The sequence below is a fragment of the Herpailurus yagouaroundi genome, unplaced genomic scaffold (genome assembly GCF_014898765.1).
Source record: "Herpailurus yagouaroundi ecotype Mexico unplaced genomic scaffold, PumYag 163, whole genome shotgun sequence".
NCBI classification, from domain to species: Eukaryota; Metazoa; Chordata; class Mammalia; order Carnivora; family Felidae; genus Herpailurus; species Herpailurus yagouaroundi.
The window spans coordinates 14,869,330-14,883,236 of NW_024412404.1; the positions used below are offsets into that span (position 1 = coordinate 14,869,330).

At 48.4% G+C, this 13,907-nt stretch overlaps 1 protein-coding gene across 1 annotated transcript; it reads left to right on the forward strand.

Annotated features, from left to right (window-relative positions):
* Positions 1-3,652: 3,652 nt before the first annotated feature.
* Positions 3,653-9,523, forward strand: PLAU (plasminogen activator, urokinase). Its single transcript, XM_040485449.1, has 11 exons — positions 3,653-3,783; positions 4,102-4,188; positions 4,638-4,671; positions 4,823-4,930; positions 5,248-5,422; positions 5,610-5,701; positions 5,885-6,128; positions 6,345-6,493; positions 7,084-7,224; positions 7,573-7,721; positions 8,398-9,523. Exons 2-11 carry the CDS (start codon positions 4,132-4,134, stop codon positions 8,572-8,574), a joined length of 1,326 nt encoding a protein of 441 aa, XP_040341383.1. The 5' UTR covers positions 3,653-3,783; positions 4,102-4,131; the 3' UTR covers positions 8,575-9,523.
* The last annotated feature ends 4,384 nt before the right edge of the window (positions 9,524-13,907 follow it).

Genomic DNA, 13,907 nt, shown 5'->3' on the forward strand with positions numbered 1-13,907 from the left:
AGAATGAAACCATATACATTATGCTCCTTATTCTCTTACCCTCGATAGAAACTTCAGATAGCCTAGACCACCAAGTTAGTTCTTAGAACTCAGGCAAGCAACTAACCCATACTACAGTGCAGACTTTCCAAGAACTAGGGGCCCATAGCCCAAGGAGAATTCTGGAAGGTGGTCCCAAAACCAGCAAGAGGGCTCCCCTGAGCTGGAACATTGTACATCATCTGACGCTCATCTTCACAGCATTCTGTCTTATTCCCTTCTCCATGGAGGCAGTGAGGTATAGAGCATGGGAATAAGGATCAGAAAACCTGGGTCCTAGTGCTGGCTTTGCCACTCATCAAGTGTGTATCTTTTCTCCACCTCATTTTCCTCATCTGCAAAATGGACACGATTTCCAGCTATGTCATAAGGCTGTTAAGAGTTTAGAGAGGAATAGTTTGGGGGCAACTAGGTGGTCAGTTGGTTAAATGTCTGACTCTTGATTTTGGCTCAGGTCATGATCTCATGGTTGTGAGGTCAAGCCCCATGCACCAGGCTCGGCACTAGGGGTGGAGCCTGCTTAAGATTCTTCCCCTCCCTCTATCCATCCTCTGCTCGCAGGCACAGGCGTGCGCTCTCTCTCTCTCTCTCTCTCTCTCTCTCTCTCAAAAAAAAAAATTGTTTAAAACAAAAGAGGAATAGTTTGTGTCAAATTGCTCTTTAGCACAAGACAGAAACAATACCAGTACTATTTTTCACTGCAAGAAAGAGAGTAGGAAAACTTTCAGGGTGCCCCAAAGCTTTCTATTGCCACTTGTTTACTGATCCATTCCTCATAAAACACCTACATGAACAGGGCATGTACCCAGGGTTGAGGGAGAGACAAAGATGTTTAAGATGTGGTCTCTGCCCTTGAAGAATTGAAAAGACTAGCACAGGCTGTGCACCAAAAGACGGACACAGAGGTTTCAGGGCGCACCAAAGATCATACAGTGGAAAGACAGTAAAGAGTTGGAGGCTCCAGGATTGTTCAACCAGGTGAAGGCACTGCAGGGGGAAGAAAAGGGAAGAAGAGTGTCACGCTGCATAACGGTCTCCAAGCGTCTTTGTCCAGGAGGAAATGAGGTCATCCTGCTCTCAAGAATCAGCATGACAGCCTCCAGCCAAGTAATCTGGAGTCATGAGAGCTGCTGGGGGTGCTCTGTGAATCATGACAGTGTGCTGGGAATTTCCTGATACCTAACCTAGTAGTTTCGGGGTAAGTCCTCAGGCTGCAACATCTCTGTTTACATTTTGATCACGTTTATTTGCAATTAATGGGTTCTAAATCCAAACAAAACATGCTTCAGTTTTCTAGAGGAAGTAGCCAGGCCAGCTCTGAAGCCTCTAGCACCTGTGACTCAGTCCATTCCCTGAGAGCTGGCAGCTCAGCCGGACACAGAAAAACTCTCTCCAGAGGATGATGGGTCATCTTCCTCACGAAAGCTGAATGGTTAACTTGAACTTCCCCCAAGCAGAGGTTGGCATCTTGAGACCTCTGGCTGGAGCAGAGCAAAGAAGCTTTCCTCCTTCCTACTGGCATTCTCCCTGCCTTCCTCCTTCCCTTCTCAAGTGGATCCAGACTCAAGGTTCAGGTTTGCCAGGCAGCAAAATGTTGTAGGCCTAGGCAGAAAGAGGGACCAAGCCTGGGGCTTGGCTTTAGGATGCTAATGAGTTACAGGGACACAGCCCTCTTTCTTCCCATTAAGGGGACAGTCCCTCTGGATAGAAGGAAGTCACCCCAAGCCATTCCTTCACGAAGGTGTTGGTTCCCAACACCAGGGGAAAGGGAAAGGGTTGACTGAACCTCAGAGTCCCCGCTGTGCTCCTTCAGCTATGCCTGAGAGATATGTGAATGTGCATGGCTATACAACTATGTGTGCTTGCCTTCGGGCAGGTAAAGCGGGTGGAGTCCTTTACACATGGCCTGTCTTTCTGGAGGCCAACCTTGTTTGATAAGCAATTATTTTATCTCATTAGAAACAAGGCTTTATGGTGAAGTCTAGAATACTAAATACATGTGCATTTTTTTAAAAGTTTATTTATTTTGAGAGAAAGAGAGTATGAGAGCAAGTGGGTGAGGGGCAGAGAGACAGGGAGAAAGAGAATCCCAAGCAGGCTCCACAATGTCAGGGTACAGCCTGATACGGGGCTCACCAACCGTCACCTCATGACCTGAGCCAACTGAGCATATGCATTTTTTAAAGTTTATTTATTTATTTTGAGAGACATAGGGGTGGGGGGAGGAGGAGGGGGAAGAGAGAATTTCAAGCAGGCTCCAAGCCCAGTGCAGAGCCCTATGAGGGGCTGGGACCCACCAATTGTGAGATCATGACCTGAGCCAAAGTGGGATGCTTAACCGACTGAGCCACCCAGGCACCCCAATACATATGTTTGTTTGTTTGTTTGTTTGTTTGTTTGAAATCTGTGATTATGGGGCACCTGGGTGGCTCAGTCGGTTAAGTGTCCCACTCTTAGTTTCTTCGGCTCAGGTCATGATCTCACAGTTTTGTGATTCAAGCCCTATGTTGGGCTCTGTGCTGGAAGCAAGGAGCTTGCTTGGAATTCTCTGTCTCCTCTCTTTGGCCCTCCCCCCCACTCATGCTGTCTCTCTCAAAATAAATTTTAAAAACTTAAAAAAAAACCTGTAATTATATTTTTGGAATGGGTGATATAAAGGTATGTTTTCAAAAGTTGAAACAGTGCAAAAAGCATAGAGTGAAAAACAAATCTCATTCTTGTCCTCCAGTTCCCCAGTTTCTCTCCTCAGATGTGAAAACAGAACTTCCTGCCCCTCCACAGCTTAGTGTCTACCTTAATAAGGCTTTACATTCTATTGTCTTTATTAACTGACTATACTCTGGCCCAGGCAAGTAAAGGGATTGTTTGTTACAGGAAATTTTTGAAAGATCCATCAATACTTTAATAGAAAGCATCAACAGTTTGTGCCCTTAGACTTTGTTCTCACAATCCTATAATAATATGTCGTGCGTGATCCTTATGCAATCCTTACCAAGCCCTCACTTTGAAAGGCTACCCTTAAGTTAAACCAAACTCTAAATTCTCAATAAAATCCGATCTTGCCTACCCGCTGCTCCTGCCCTTAGGACGGTAAGCAATAAACTCAACTTTGTCTTATCCACTGGTTGTGTTGATGAATTTCGGGGAGCTGCTATTCAACAGCTCCTGTTAGCAGGAGTAAGCAAGCATGTGTCACGTGCATTTTCACGTTGAGAAACAGACTTAGCTCTCTGAGCTGCGGACTATGACCCCACACCCAGTGGTCCGAATCATTCTCCCAGGCGTTTGGGGACCAAAGGTGTAAAGGCTGGAGAAAAGCTGTTTAGGGGATCTGGGGAGAGACATCAGAGCTGGACGGAGAGTCTCCCAAGAGCAATTCGGAGGCCCCATCCACTGGGATGGGGCCCAGGACAGGTGAATGGGAGGAGAGGGCGAGGAATTTAGATGCCTCTGTGTCTCTGTTTTCAGACCTCGTACGTCCCCTCCCCTGGGGACCGCGCAGTCCCTCACTCTCAGACAAGGTTGAGGAAACACACTTCCCCAGGGAAGCGGAGAGAAGGGAGGGGTTGGGGAGATCCCAGGCTGGGGCGGGGGCGGGGCCAGGGCTGGGGCGGGTCCTGATATAGAGTCCGGCGGCGGGCTAGCAGCACAGCGCGCAACTGCTGGAGCCCCAGAGCCCCTCGGATTTCAGTGTCAACCTGTCCCTGCCGTCCCAGCGCCGAGTCCCTCCTGCTGTAGCCGCCGGTGAGTGCAGGCCACCCTCATTGCGCAGGGCTGCTCCTGCGGGTTTCCCTTCCCCCTACCCCGGCTGCCCCAGCGGCCCGGCTCCGCAGCGGCAGAGTCCGAGTCACCGCTCCCGCTCCCGGTGCCTGTGCATCCCCTTCGGGTGCCAGAACCCCTGAGCCTCCAGCGAGGAGAGGTGGCGGGGCCTGGGAAGCCTGGTCACCGCAGGCGCCCCTCTGGGGAGACCTTGGGATTTCTGTTCTGAACTGCGGTGACCCACCCGGCACGCCTTCTCTCTCCTCTGCTCCTTCCTCAAGTTGACTTCTCCCTCCTTTGTAGAGTGCTGTCTAGAGCCCCAGCCTGGCCACCATGAGAGTCCTGACGACATGCCTGCTCCTCTGTGTCCTGGTGGTGAGCGACTCCGAAGTAAGTGGCTTCCCCGCTTTGACTTATGGCAGCGGGAGGGGGCTTGGCAGGACTCCTGAACAGCCTCAGGGGAAGGAAGGAGAGCGGTGCATAGGGAGCTGGGGTCCTCTGGATTCCATCTACGGGGGGGCTAGCCTCTCAGGAAAATAGGACAGGTGTGGCTGTGGGGACCCTGAGAACCAAGGGAGTTCACACCTTCAGCCAAGGGAAGAAGGAACTGCAGAGACTGGCCTAGCTCTCTTGCACCCTAGCTTGCTTGAGTCAATCCATTTCTCCCTGCTTGAAACCTATGATCTTCTATTTGAGGGCTAGTTAGATATGAACAAGGGGAGGAGAGAGGGAGCTGGAGGAAAAGGTGAGATTTGGCAGGAGGCCAGTTTATGTTTCCCCTTGGGTCCCAGGAGCATGGGACCTTTGATGAACTTTCCCCTTCCTCTCATCGTTTCCAGGGCAGCCATGAACTTCATCCAGTGTCTGATGCATGTGAGTATCCACCCCTTGCATAATATCTGGCCGTACAGACATCTTGGAAAAGCCTCAGGGGGCAGCCCCTCCCTGACCCTGTTGCAGGGCTGGCTCCCCCCTTGCCTCCTCCCACACTCCTTGCTTACCCCTCCACCTCTGTGCTCTCCAGCAAACTGCGGCTGCCTGAATGGAGGAACATGTGTGTCCTACAAGTACTTCTCCAACATTCAGCGATGCAGCTGTCCAAAGAAATTCCAAGGAGAACACTGTGAGATAGGTATGGATATCCTGACTCTAACTGGGGAGTAGGGGACACCAGAGATTTGGGGACAGGGAGAGATGGGTGGGATATAAGAGCAGGCAGGAGTTAAGGGCTGGAGGTAGAGTGGAGGACATCTTGATCCCCATGTGATGTACACAGACACACTGTCTCATGAATCTGTGGCTGCACAAATGTGGGGTGGGGACGGAAGGAGATCCTTTCTAGTGTTTTCTGCCAGGTCTGAAATCATGCAAGGCCTGACACGATCTCTAAAACGCCTGTCTGAATTTCCTCCTCTTTCTAATATCTCTCATCCTCACATTCTTCCTTAGATACATCGAAAACCTGCTATCAGGGGAATGGTCACTCTTACCGAGGGAAGGCCAACACCGACATCGTGGGCCGGCCCTGCCTGGCCTGGAACTCTGCTGCCGTTCTTCTGAAAGAGTACCATGCCCTCCGATCTGATGCCCTTCAGCTGGGCCTGGGGAAACACAATTATTGCAGGTGAGGTGGGGCAACAAAGACCCTCCCGTAGCCACACAGGAACCTTTGGTACCATCCTGTGTTTCAAGAGTACTGATCATAGCATGAGAAAAGCAAGGCCTCTGGCTGAGTTTTCCCTGGAGGGGAAGGAAACATATTCTGGTTGGAATGACAACCCCCCCCCCCACCTTCCCCTCTGTGTTACCAGGAACCCGGACAACCAGAGAAAGCCATGGTGCTATGTGCAGGTTGGCTTAAACCAGCTTGTCCAACAGTGCATGGTGCATGACTGCTCTTTTGGTGAGTGTCACTGACCTATTTATGACAGTAGGGTGGAAGGGGACAGCCTCATACATCGCCTTATTCCATCAGGAGAGTTGAGGAGGGAGGTCTGCCAGGCTTTGAAAAACTGGGAGGTCAAAGGACAAGAGAGGGACACTATCCTACTTGCCTCCCCAAGACATCCCTCTCTTTCGCCTCCAGGAAAACGTCCCCTGTCTCCTCCAGGAAAAAGTCCCCTGTCTCCTCCAAAAACAGCAGAGTTTCAGTGTGGCCAGAAGGCTCTGAGGCCTCGCTTTAAGATTATTGGGGGAGAATTCACCACCATCGAGAACCAGCCTTGGTTTGCAGCCATCTATAGGAGGCACCGTGGAGGCTCTGTCACCTACTTGTGCGGAGGCAGCCTCATCAGTCCTTGCTGGGTGGTCAGCGCCACACATTGCTTCATGTACGTCCCTCTGTCTCTTCTCCCTGACCCTCCTACCTTACCCCAGACACATCCCATTCTCCTTCCCAGCAAAGGATTCCACTTAAATTCTACCCCTTTAGCCGCTCTCCATGTGGCCCATGGCCTTGGGGACAAGTCATGCTCTGAGCTCGCTGTGGAGGGGAAGTGACAAGATCTCCTGAGATCAGACTATCTAACAGGTCTCCCCTCCCACAGTAATAACCCGAAGAAGGAGGACTACATTGTCTACCTGGGTCGGTCAAAGCTTAACTCCGATACACTTGGGCAGATGAAGTTTGAAGTGGAAAATCTCATCTTGCATGAGGACTATAGTGCTGACACTCTTGCTCACCACAATGATATCGGTGAGTAGAAAACCCTTATCTGCCATAATGATGATGGTTGGAGGAAGAGGGGTCCAAAAAGAGAACCAAGTGGGAGGTTGAGGTTGTAGGGGAACTGAAAAGCCTACTTTATATAACAAAAGGACATATGTGAAGGGCCTGCTGCTCCTCTGCAGAGTCTTTAAATTTTCAAACATTTAGCCTCCTATGGATGGCAGTGACCCTGTGGGCATATGGCTTGGGCTGGGAGGCCCCTTCTTTTGTTGGATACAACCTCTGCCTGTCCCAGGATCTGCAACTTAGAGAATTGGGCTGAATTCAGCTCATCTACATCAGCCAGGGCTGTTCACAGAAAACAACCATATGGCTGTATACAGCGGCTCTGGCTGGCCAAGCTCTTGTTAGCAGCTGTAACAAAGCCCTTGAGACATGGGACAGGGGAGACTTGTTTCAGGTAATAAGCTACAGGCAGACTTTCCAGGATGATCTCTGACCCTAACCGATTTAGGGATAGACAGCCAGTCCTTCAGCATTTGGAGGCAAAACATGGTGACCAACTGACCAGGTGGAGATCTTTCCCCCTGACCTCTCCTGCTTCCCTCCTCCGCCAGCCTTGCTGAAGATCAGATCCAACACAGGCCAGTGTGCACAGCCATCCAGGTCCATACAAACCATCTGTTTGCCCCCATCGTATGGTGATGCTCATTTTGGCACAAGCTGTGAGATCACTGGTTTTGGAAAAGAGAATACCAGTAAGTGACATTTGGGGCTGGCTGAGAGGGTTCTGAGGGAGTGTTGTAACCTGGAAGTGAACTCAACTTGATCAAGAGAGGACTGTAGAGATAGAGATGGGAGCGTTGTGGAGGTAGCAGACGGGTCCAGGGATGGAGTAGGGAGCACTGTTTAGGGAGTAATGGGCCATAAAGGTAAATAGATGGGGGGTGAGGGGCTATACATGGAGTAAAGGCTCAGATTTGGGTGGAAATGAATAAAGGTTTTCCCTGGTGAGGACACTTTTTGGTCCTCACTCCAGCAGAGAGTCCCAGTGGAAAGACTAGATATATACAGCTTAATGTAAACTTCTTGTTTCCTCCCTCCAGCTGACTATCTCTATCCAGAGCAGCTGAAAATGACTTCTGTGAAGCTGATTTCCTACCAGGAGTGTCAGCAGCCCCACTACTACGGCTCTGAAATCACCACCAAAATGCTGTGTGCTGCTGACCCACAATGGGAAACAGATTCCTGTCAGGTGAGAGTTCTAGCTTCTCTCCTTGTCACCCCCAAACCTCCCCAGGGCTCCTGGGCCTGTACCTGCCAGCTTTGGGGAGCCTCTGTCCAACCAAAGCCCTAAGAAGCCAGTATTAGGAGCTTAGGTCTTAGACAGTTTAAACTAACCCTTATATGTTTCCCAAACATTTGCTGTGAGCCTGGCTCTGTGCTAGACACTTTGCACTGGGGAGGGAAAGAAATAAGACCACAAGAAAGAGGGAAATAATAGAAAACAATACAACTCAGTGCTCAGGGTGTGGTATGAATTGTAAATGATTAGATGTTTGGGAGCAGAAGGTGAGTGCCAACTGGAGGAAAGGCTTTAAAGAGAATGTGACTCTGCAGGGATTTGAGGAGGTCTAGGGAAGAAAGGAAAATGTTCCAGTTGAAAGATACAAAAATGGGTGAACATGGCATAGTCCAGGATGGGGAGGAAAAGGATCTGAGAATGTAGATGGAATTGTGGCAGATAGCAGGGCTTTGAAAAACAAGCAGAGCATTTTAAACTTTATGTGGTAGAAAGTGGGGAGTCACTAAGGATTTTGACTCTAAGAAACTCTCCCTTCTCTCTCTCTTGCATATGATTGGGTGATTGGATCAGATGGCCCCCTCCTCACTTCTCTCTGGGCTCACCTTTTGTGTCTTTGGCTTAACAGGGAGACTCTGGGGGCCCTCTGGTCTGCTCTATCCATGGCCGCCTGACTCTGACTGGGATTGTGAGCTGGGGCAGCGGATGTGCCATGAAGGACAAGCCAGGCGTCTACACAAGAGTCTCAGGCTTCCTGCCTTGGATCCAAAGGCACACTGGGGAGCAGAATGGCCTAGACCTCTAAGGCTCCCCAGGGAGCCAAGGGAAGAGAAGGGTACCACCCACTCCCATGCTGTCGTTTTTTGCAGTAGAACCATCTGCATCAGCTATATATAAGGAAGAAACTGAGGAAGATAGGCTCTGCAGAGATGGTTTTGCATGTGCCACCCGCCAGGGTGAGCAACAATAGCTTTATCCTTAGATACAGGCCTGGGTGCTGAGTGCCCAGATCCCCTGTGGCCAGGATGGAGGGCTCGTTCTGACCCAGGATGGTATTGACCAGTAGTTTGTCTTTTTCGGAACTAAAGCCTCCTGGAGTTAAAAATGCCATTTCCTGTGCACAGCTAGAAGGAGAGCCAGCTCCCCCAACAGTGGGCATTCATGAGGCCCACTGTTGGGGAAAGGAACAATTGCTCAATTAGGAAGTAGAACAGAACTGAGGTCTTTTGAGTGAGCTCGGCCACTGTGGAACAGTGGTTTGGGGAGTGGAGACACTAATGACTTAGGGAAGGGCTCTCACATTCCATGAATGTATCAGGAAATATTATATATGTGTATGTATGTTTGCACACCTGTGCACAGGCTGTGTCAGTGTGAATGAGTAACAACTGGTATTCCTGTGTCTGACTGCAAGTCTAGATATTTCCCTAAACTGAATGGACTATGATGCCACATAGAATGGTCTGTCTGGAGAGGTCATGGACTCCTATGTCCTTTTGAGTCTCTCATGTGATGCCTATGAATGTATCATTCTGGGGCATGGCCCGTGACCAGCACTAAATTTTCAGTTTCACTTTTACATAGATGTTCTTTCTTGGCCAGTTATTCCTTCTGACCTTTCAGCTGAGTCTATCCAATCCTCACTGGGTGAAGTGAGGACCACTCCTATACACTGAATATTTAATAATTATATTCTGCTATTTTTATTTATATCTATTTTTGTAATTTTGAATAAATATGATCAAAAAATGTGATTGTTCTGAAGACTTTGGTTCTTTCTTGGTACTTGTTTGGGAGGAAGTTGGGGAGCATAAAAAGTGGAAAATGATGATGGCGGCATATATCTCAGAGTTCCTTGGGGGCTGAATCTCCGGACTTAATGGCACTTTGAGAAGTAGAGGCTAGAAGAATTGTAGAATAGGTCCTGCATAGCATGTAAGGTACAGCCTAGTGTGCAGATTGGATGTCTGCCCTCAATTCCCTCCTTAGCCTGATGCCTTTGTACAACGCACATCTTGTACGGCTGTACACAGTGATCCTCTAGGATAAGTCCCACCACATTCTCTTTACTCTGCCCATAACAATCCTGGGGTTGACCTCAACCTAGGAGAACACTGGCATGAGTGAAAACTGCTGATTCAAAACCCAGTCTGGCTTGGGTCTGTGTCATTCAGGGAATAGAAAACAATTTCCCATCATCTGTGTGAGGGGCTGGTGCTGAGTTTTCTCAGTGTGTTAATGAAGCTCATGACCAGTCACTGCTATCCCTAGTATCAGAGGACCCAGAATCTAAACCTAGGTGGTATCCTAATAGAGGTGACCACATATTTTGAACCAAACATCAGTTTCCGAAGAAGTGGGGAGATATAGTTGGATGCTAAAGTGTTGGGATTTCCAACCTATGTTAATGGTTTTTAGCAGTGTTTCTTAACCAAGTCACGTGAAAACCTTTTAAAAAATACATATATGACCATGCCCCCCCCCCCCCCCCCAGACATTGTGATTCAGGTCAGGACTGGTGCCAGGGCTTGTGATGTTAGAAAAGTTTCCCAGGTGTTTCTTATAAGAACTCCTGATTGAAATACTTTGGGGACAACTGGCCAGATTATGTGAAGGGCTCAGTAAATTCAAGATTTGTCAGCATGCATTCTCTGCATGAGCAATCAATTTTCTGAGTGGGGTTTGGGGGTGCAAGGTCTCCTGGGCTTCCTGTTCAGAGGTTCCCTAGATCATGGGCCTCTGGAGGTCAGGGACCCAGAGTATTTCATTTTTAGTCTCTCTAATCTGGCATGTTTGATACAGTGGTTCAGAGCATGGGTTACAGAGTCAAGTGGTCTGGACTAGAACCCTGGCTCTGACACTAGCTGTGTGACAAGGGAAAGACTCTTAACCTCTCTGTGCCCCAGTTTCCCCATCTGAAAAAAAGAGATCGTAATATCTACCTCCCAAGAATGTTATAAGGATTCGTGAGTTCACAAATTTCTTAGTATAATCCTGGCACCTAATAAAGGCACAAAAATGATGGCTTATACTATAAAACTATAGATTGAGTGGGAGTCCCCTCTCTTCCACCCGAGAATTGCATTTGTGGGTTTTGTGGGAGCTGAAACTTGCCAGGAAAGAAAAGGCATGATGTGAAGCTAAGGGACCCAGCCCAGGCTGAGTTGCTTCTCAGCCTCTGCATTTCCCCTGAGGGGCCAAGAAAGATCTTGTTCCAACATGAGCAGCTCCAGCATCTGGGCTCACAGACACTGAAAACAGGAAGTGTGAGCCCCACTGGTGGGATTGAGCAATGACACTGCTCTTTTCAGACCATTTCCCAGCCACCACCCTGACCTGACTCCCCCCTTCCCCTGCCAGCTACTATCTCTTCCCTAATCTCTCTCTCAAGACTATCAGGAACAGCCACTTCTCCAGCAACCAGTTTCAGGGTTCCATATATTAACCTGTCACTCACCTTAGGGACTGCCTTCTTCTTTCTAGTCCTCACTATGTATTAGACACTGTTTTGTTTTTTAATTGTTTAATGTTTACTTTTGAGAGAGAGACACAGAGTGTAAGCAGGGGAGGGGCAGAGAGAGAGGGAGACACAGAATCTGAAGCAGGCTCCAGGCTCCGAGCTGTCAGCACAGACCCCGATGCTGGGCTTGAACTCACAGACTGCGAGATCATGACCTGAGCCCAAGTCGGACGCTTAACTGACTGAGCCACCCAGGCGCCCCTTGTTTTGTTTTTTAAAGTAAGTTCTATGGTCAACATAGGGCTTGAACTCATGCCCCGAGATCAAGAGTCACATGCTCTACTGACTGAGCCACCCAAGCACCCCTGTATTGCACACTGTGTCTGGTTTAATCCTTACAACAGTCCTATGAGGAAGGTGCTATCATTGGCCCTATTTTACAGTAGAGAAAGTGGAAACACAGAGGGGAGACTTGCCGGAGGCATCACAGCTGGTAAGTGGCAGAGACAGGATTCAGCTGGCTTCCTATGACCTCCTGGCAGGGCCCAGCCTGGGAAAAGGAGAGCAGCCCCCTTTCAAGCTCCCTACTTCGGAGATGCTGGGGTTTCCAGGCTAAGTGTATTAGTATTTCCACCCCTGCCTATAATATAACTCTTTTCTCTTAAAAGATTCCCAGGTCAAATGAGGAGACCACACTCAGCCACTCGTTTCAAAGTAAAATTTCACTCTTCTCAGCTAACCTCATCCTTCTTTTTTCTGAAACCTGATTTCATTGAAGTGGTTTCCGTTTACACCAGAAGCCCTCCTTCTGAAATATTCTGTGGCCCGTTCTATTAGGAGGACTCAACTTGATTTCCACTTATGCTCTGCCTTTCCCAAGCCAACCCCCTACACCACACCCCTCATCTGCTCCTCCACACTCACTCCCAGTGTGTCCATCTTCCTCCCCAGCAGCAAACATTTGAACCTTCCCTTTGAATCAGATACAGTGGGAGAAGTTGCTGAGGTGCTTGTTAAATAACAATACTATAGAGGCACCTGTTAAGCGTCTGACTCTTGATTAGGCTCAGGTCATGATCTCATGGTCATGATCTCACAGTTGTGAGATCAAGCTGAGCCCCCTGTGGGGCTCCCCATCCCCCACCCCAGCACTGGATGTGGAGCCTGCTTAACATTCTCTTTCTTTCTTCCTATCCCTCTGCCCCTCCCTAGCTTGCACAGCTCAGGTGCTCATGCATGCTCTCTCTTAAAAAAAAACAAAAAACAAAAAAACCTGAAACAAGCAAACCAAACAAAAGCCACAAATAAAATAATAAAAAAATAAATAATAGTACTATTTAATTTTTTTTTAACATTTACTAATTTTTCAGAGACAGAGCGTGAGCAGAGAAGGGGAGAGAGAGGGAGACACAGCATCTGAAGCAGGCTACAGGCTCTGGGTTGTCAGCACAGAGCCCAATGCGGGCTCAAACTCACAAACTGGTGAGATCATGACCTGAGCCAAAGTGGGATGCTTAACTGACTGAGCCACTCAGGCACCCCAAAATGTGTTTTTAAATTTATTTTTGAGAGAGAGAGAGAGAGAGAGCGTGAACTGGGGAGGTGCAGAGAGAGAGGGAGACACAGAATCTGAAGCAGGCTCCAGGCTCTGAGCTGTCAGCACAGAGTCCGATGCAGGGCTAGAACTCACTAGCCGACAGATCGTGACTTGAGCTGAAGTCAGATGCTTAACCGGCTGAGCCACCCAGGTGCCCCATAACAGTAGTATTGAGATATAATTCACATACTATACAATTCACCCCTTAAAATGTACAACTTAATGATTTTTATATTCAGAGTTGTGCAACCATCACCATAATCAATTCTAGAACATTTTTATCACCTCAAAAAGAAACCCCATGCTCGTTAGCAGTCACTCCCTTTTTCTCTCCATCTACTCAATCCCCTAATCTAGGTCTGTCTCTGTGGGTTTGCCTATGCTGGGCATTTCATATATATAGAATCATATAATATGTGGTCTTTTGTGAGAGACTTTTTTTTCCCAGATTTTTGTTTTTAAGTAATCTCTACACCCAAAGTGGTGCTTGAACTCACAACCCGGAGATCAAGAGTCACATGCTCTACTGACTGAGCCAGCCAGGTACCCCTTTTGTGACTGATTTCTTTTGCTTGCCATAATGTTTTCCACTTCCATCAATGTTGTAGCATGTATCAGGACTGTTGCTGAGCTTTAATTTTTTTAATGTTTGTTTATTTTTTTTTAGAGAGAGAGTGGGCACGAGCAGGGGAGGGTTAGAGAGAGGGAGACAAAGAATCCAAAGCAGGCTCTAGGCTCTGAGCTGTCAGCACAGAGCCTGACGTGGGGCTTGAACTCATGAACTGGGAGATCATGACTTGAGCCGAAGTCGACCACTTAACCCACTGAGCCATCCAGGTGCCCTGTTGCTGAGTTTTAAATAGAAAATTGGGAGAAAAGATAGTCTAGGGCCCCCTGACCTTGCAGTCCCATTGGCAGTCATTCAACAACCTTTAAAAAAAAATTAGTACCTGGACACCAGACATTGTTTTAGATGCTGGGGATACAAGAATGAGTGGGACATAGTCTTAGTCCTCAAGGAGCTCACAGCTTTGTGAAAGAGACAGAACCAAGACTGCAGTTCAACGTGATAAATGCTATA

Bases quoted from the DNA above. Each gene is read 5' to 3' on its own strand.
- PLAU (XM_040485449.1), top strand. From the start codon at position 4,132: ATGAGAGTCCTGACGACATGCCTGCTCCTCTGTGTCCTGGTGGTGAGC. The intron at 6,129-6,344 runs GTACGTCCCTCT...CCCCTCCCACAG, and splicing joins AGCGCCACACATTGCTTCAT to TAATAACCCGAAGAAGGAGG. The intron at 7,722-8,397 runs GTGAGAGTTCTA...TTGGCTTAACAG, and splicing joins GGGAAACAGATTCCTGTCAG to GGAGACTCTGGGGGCCCTCT.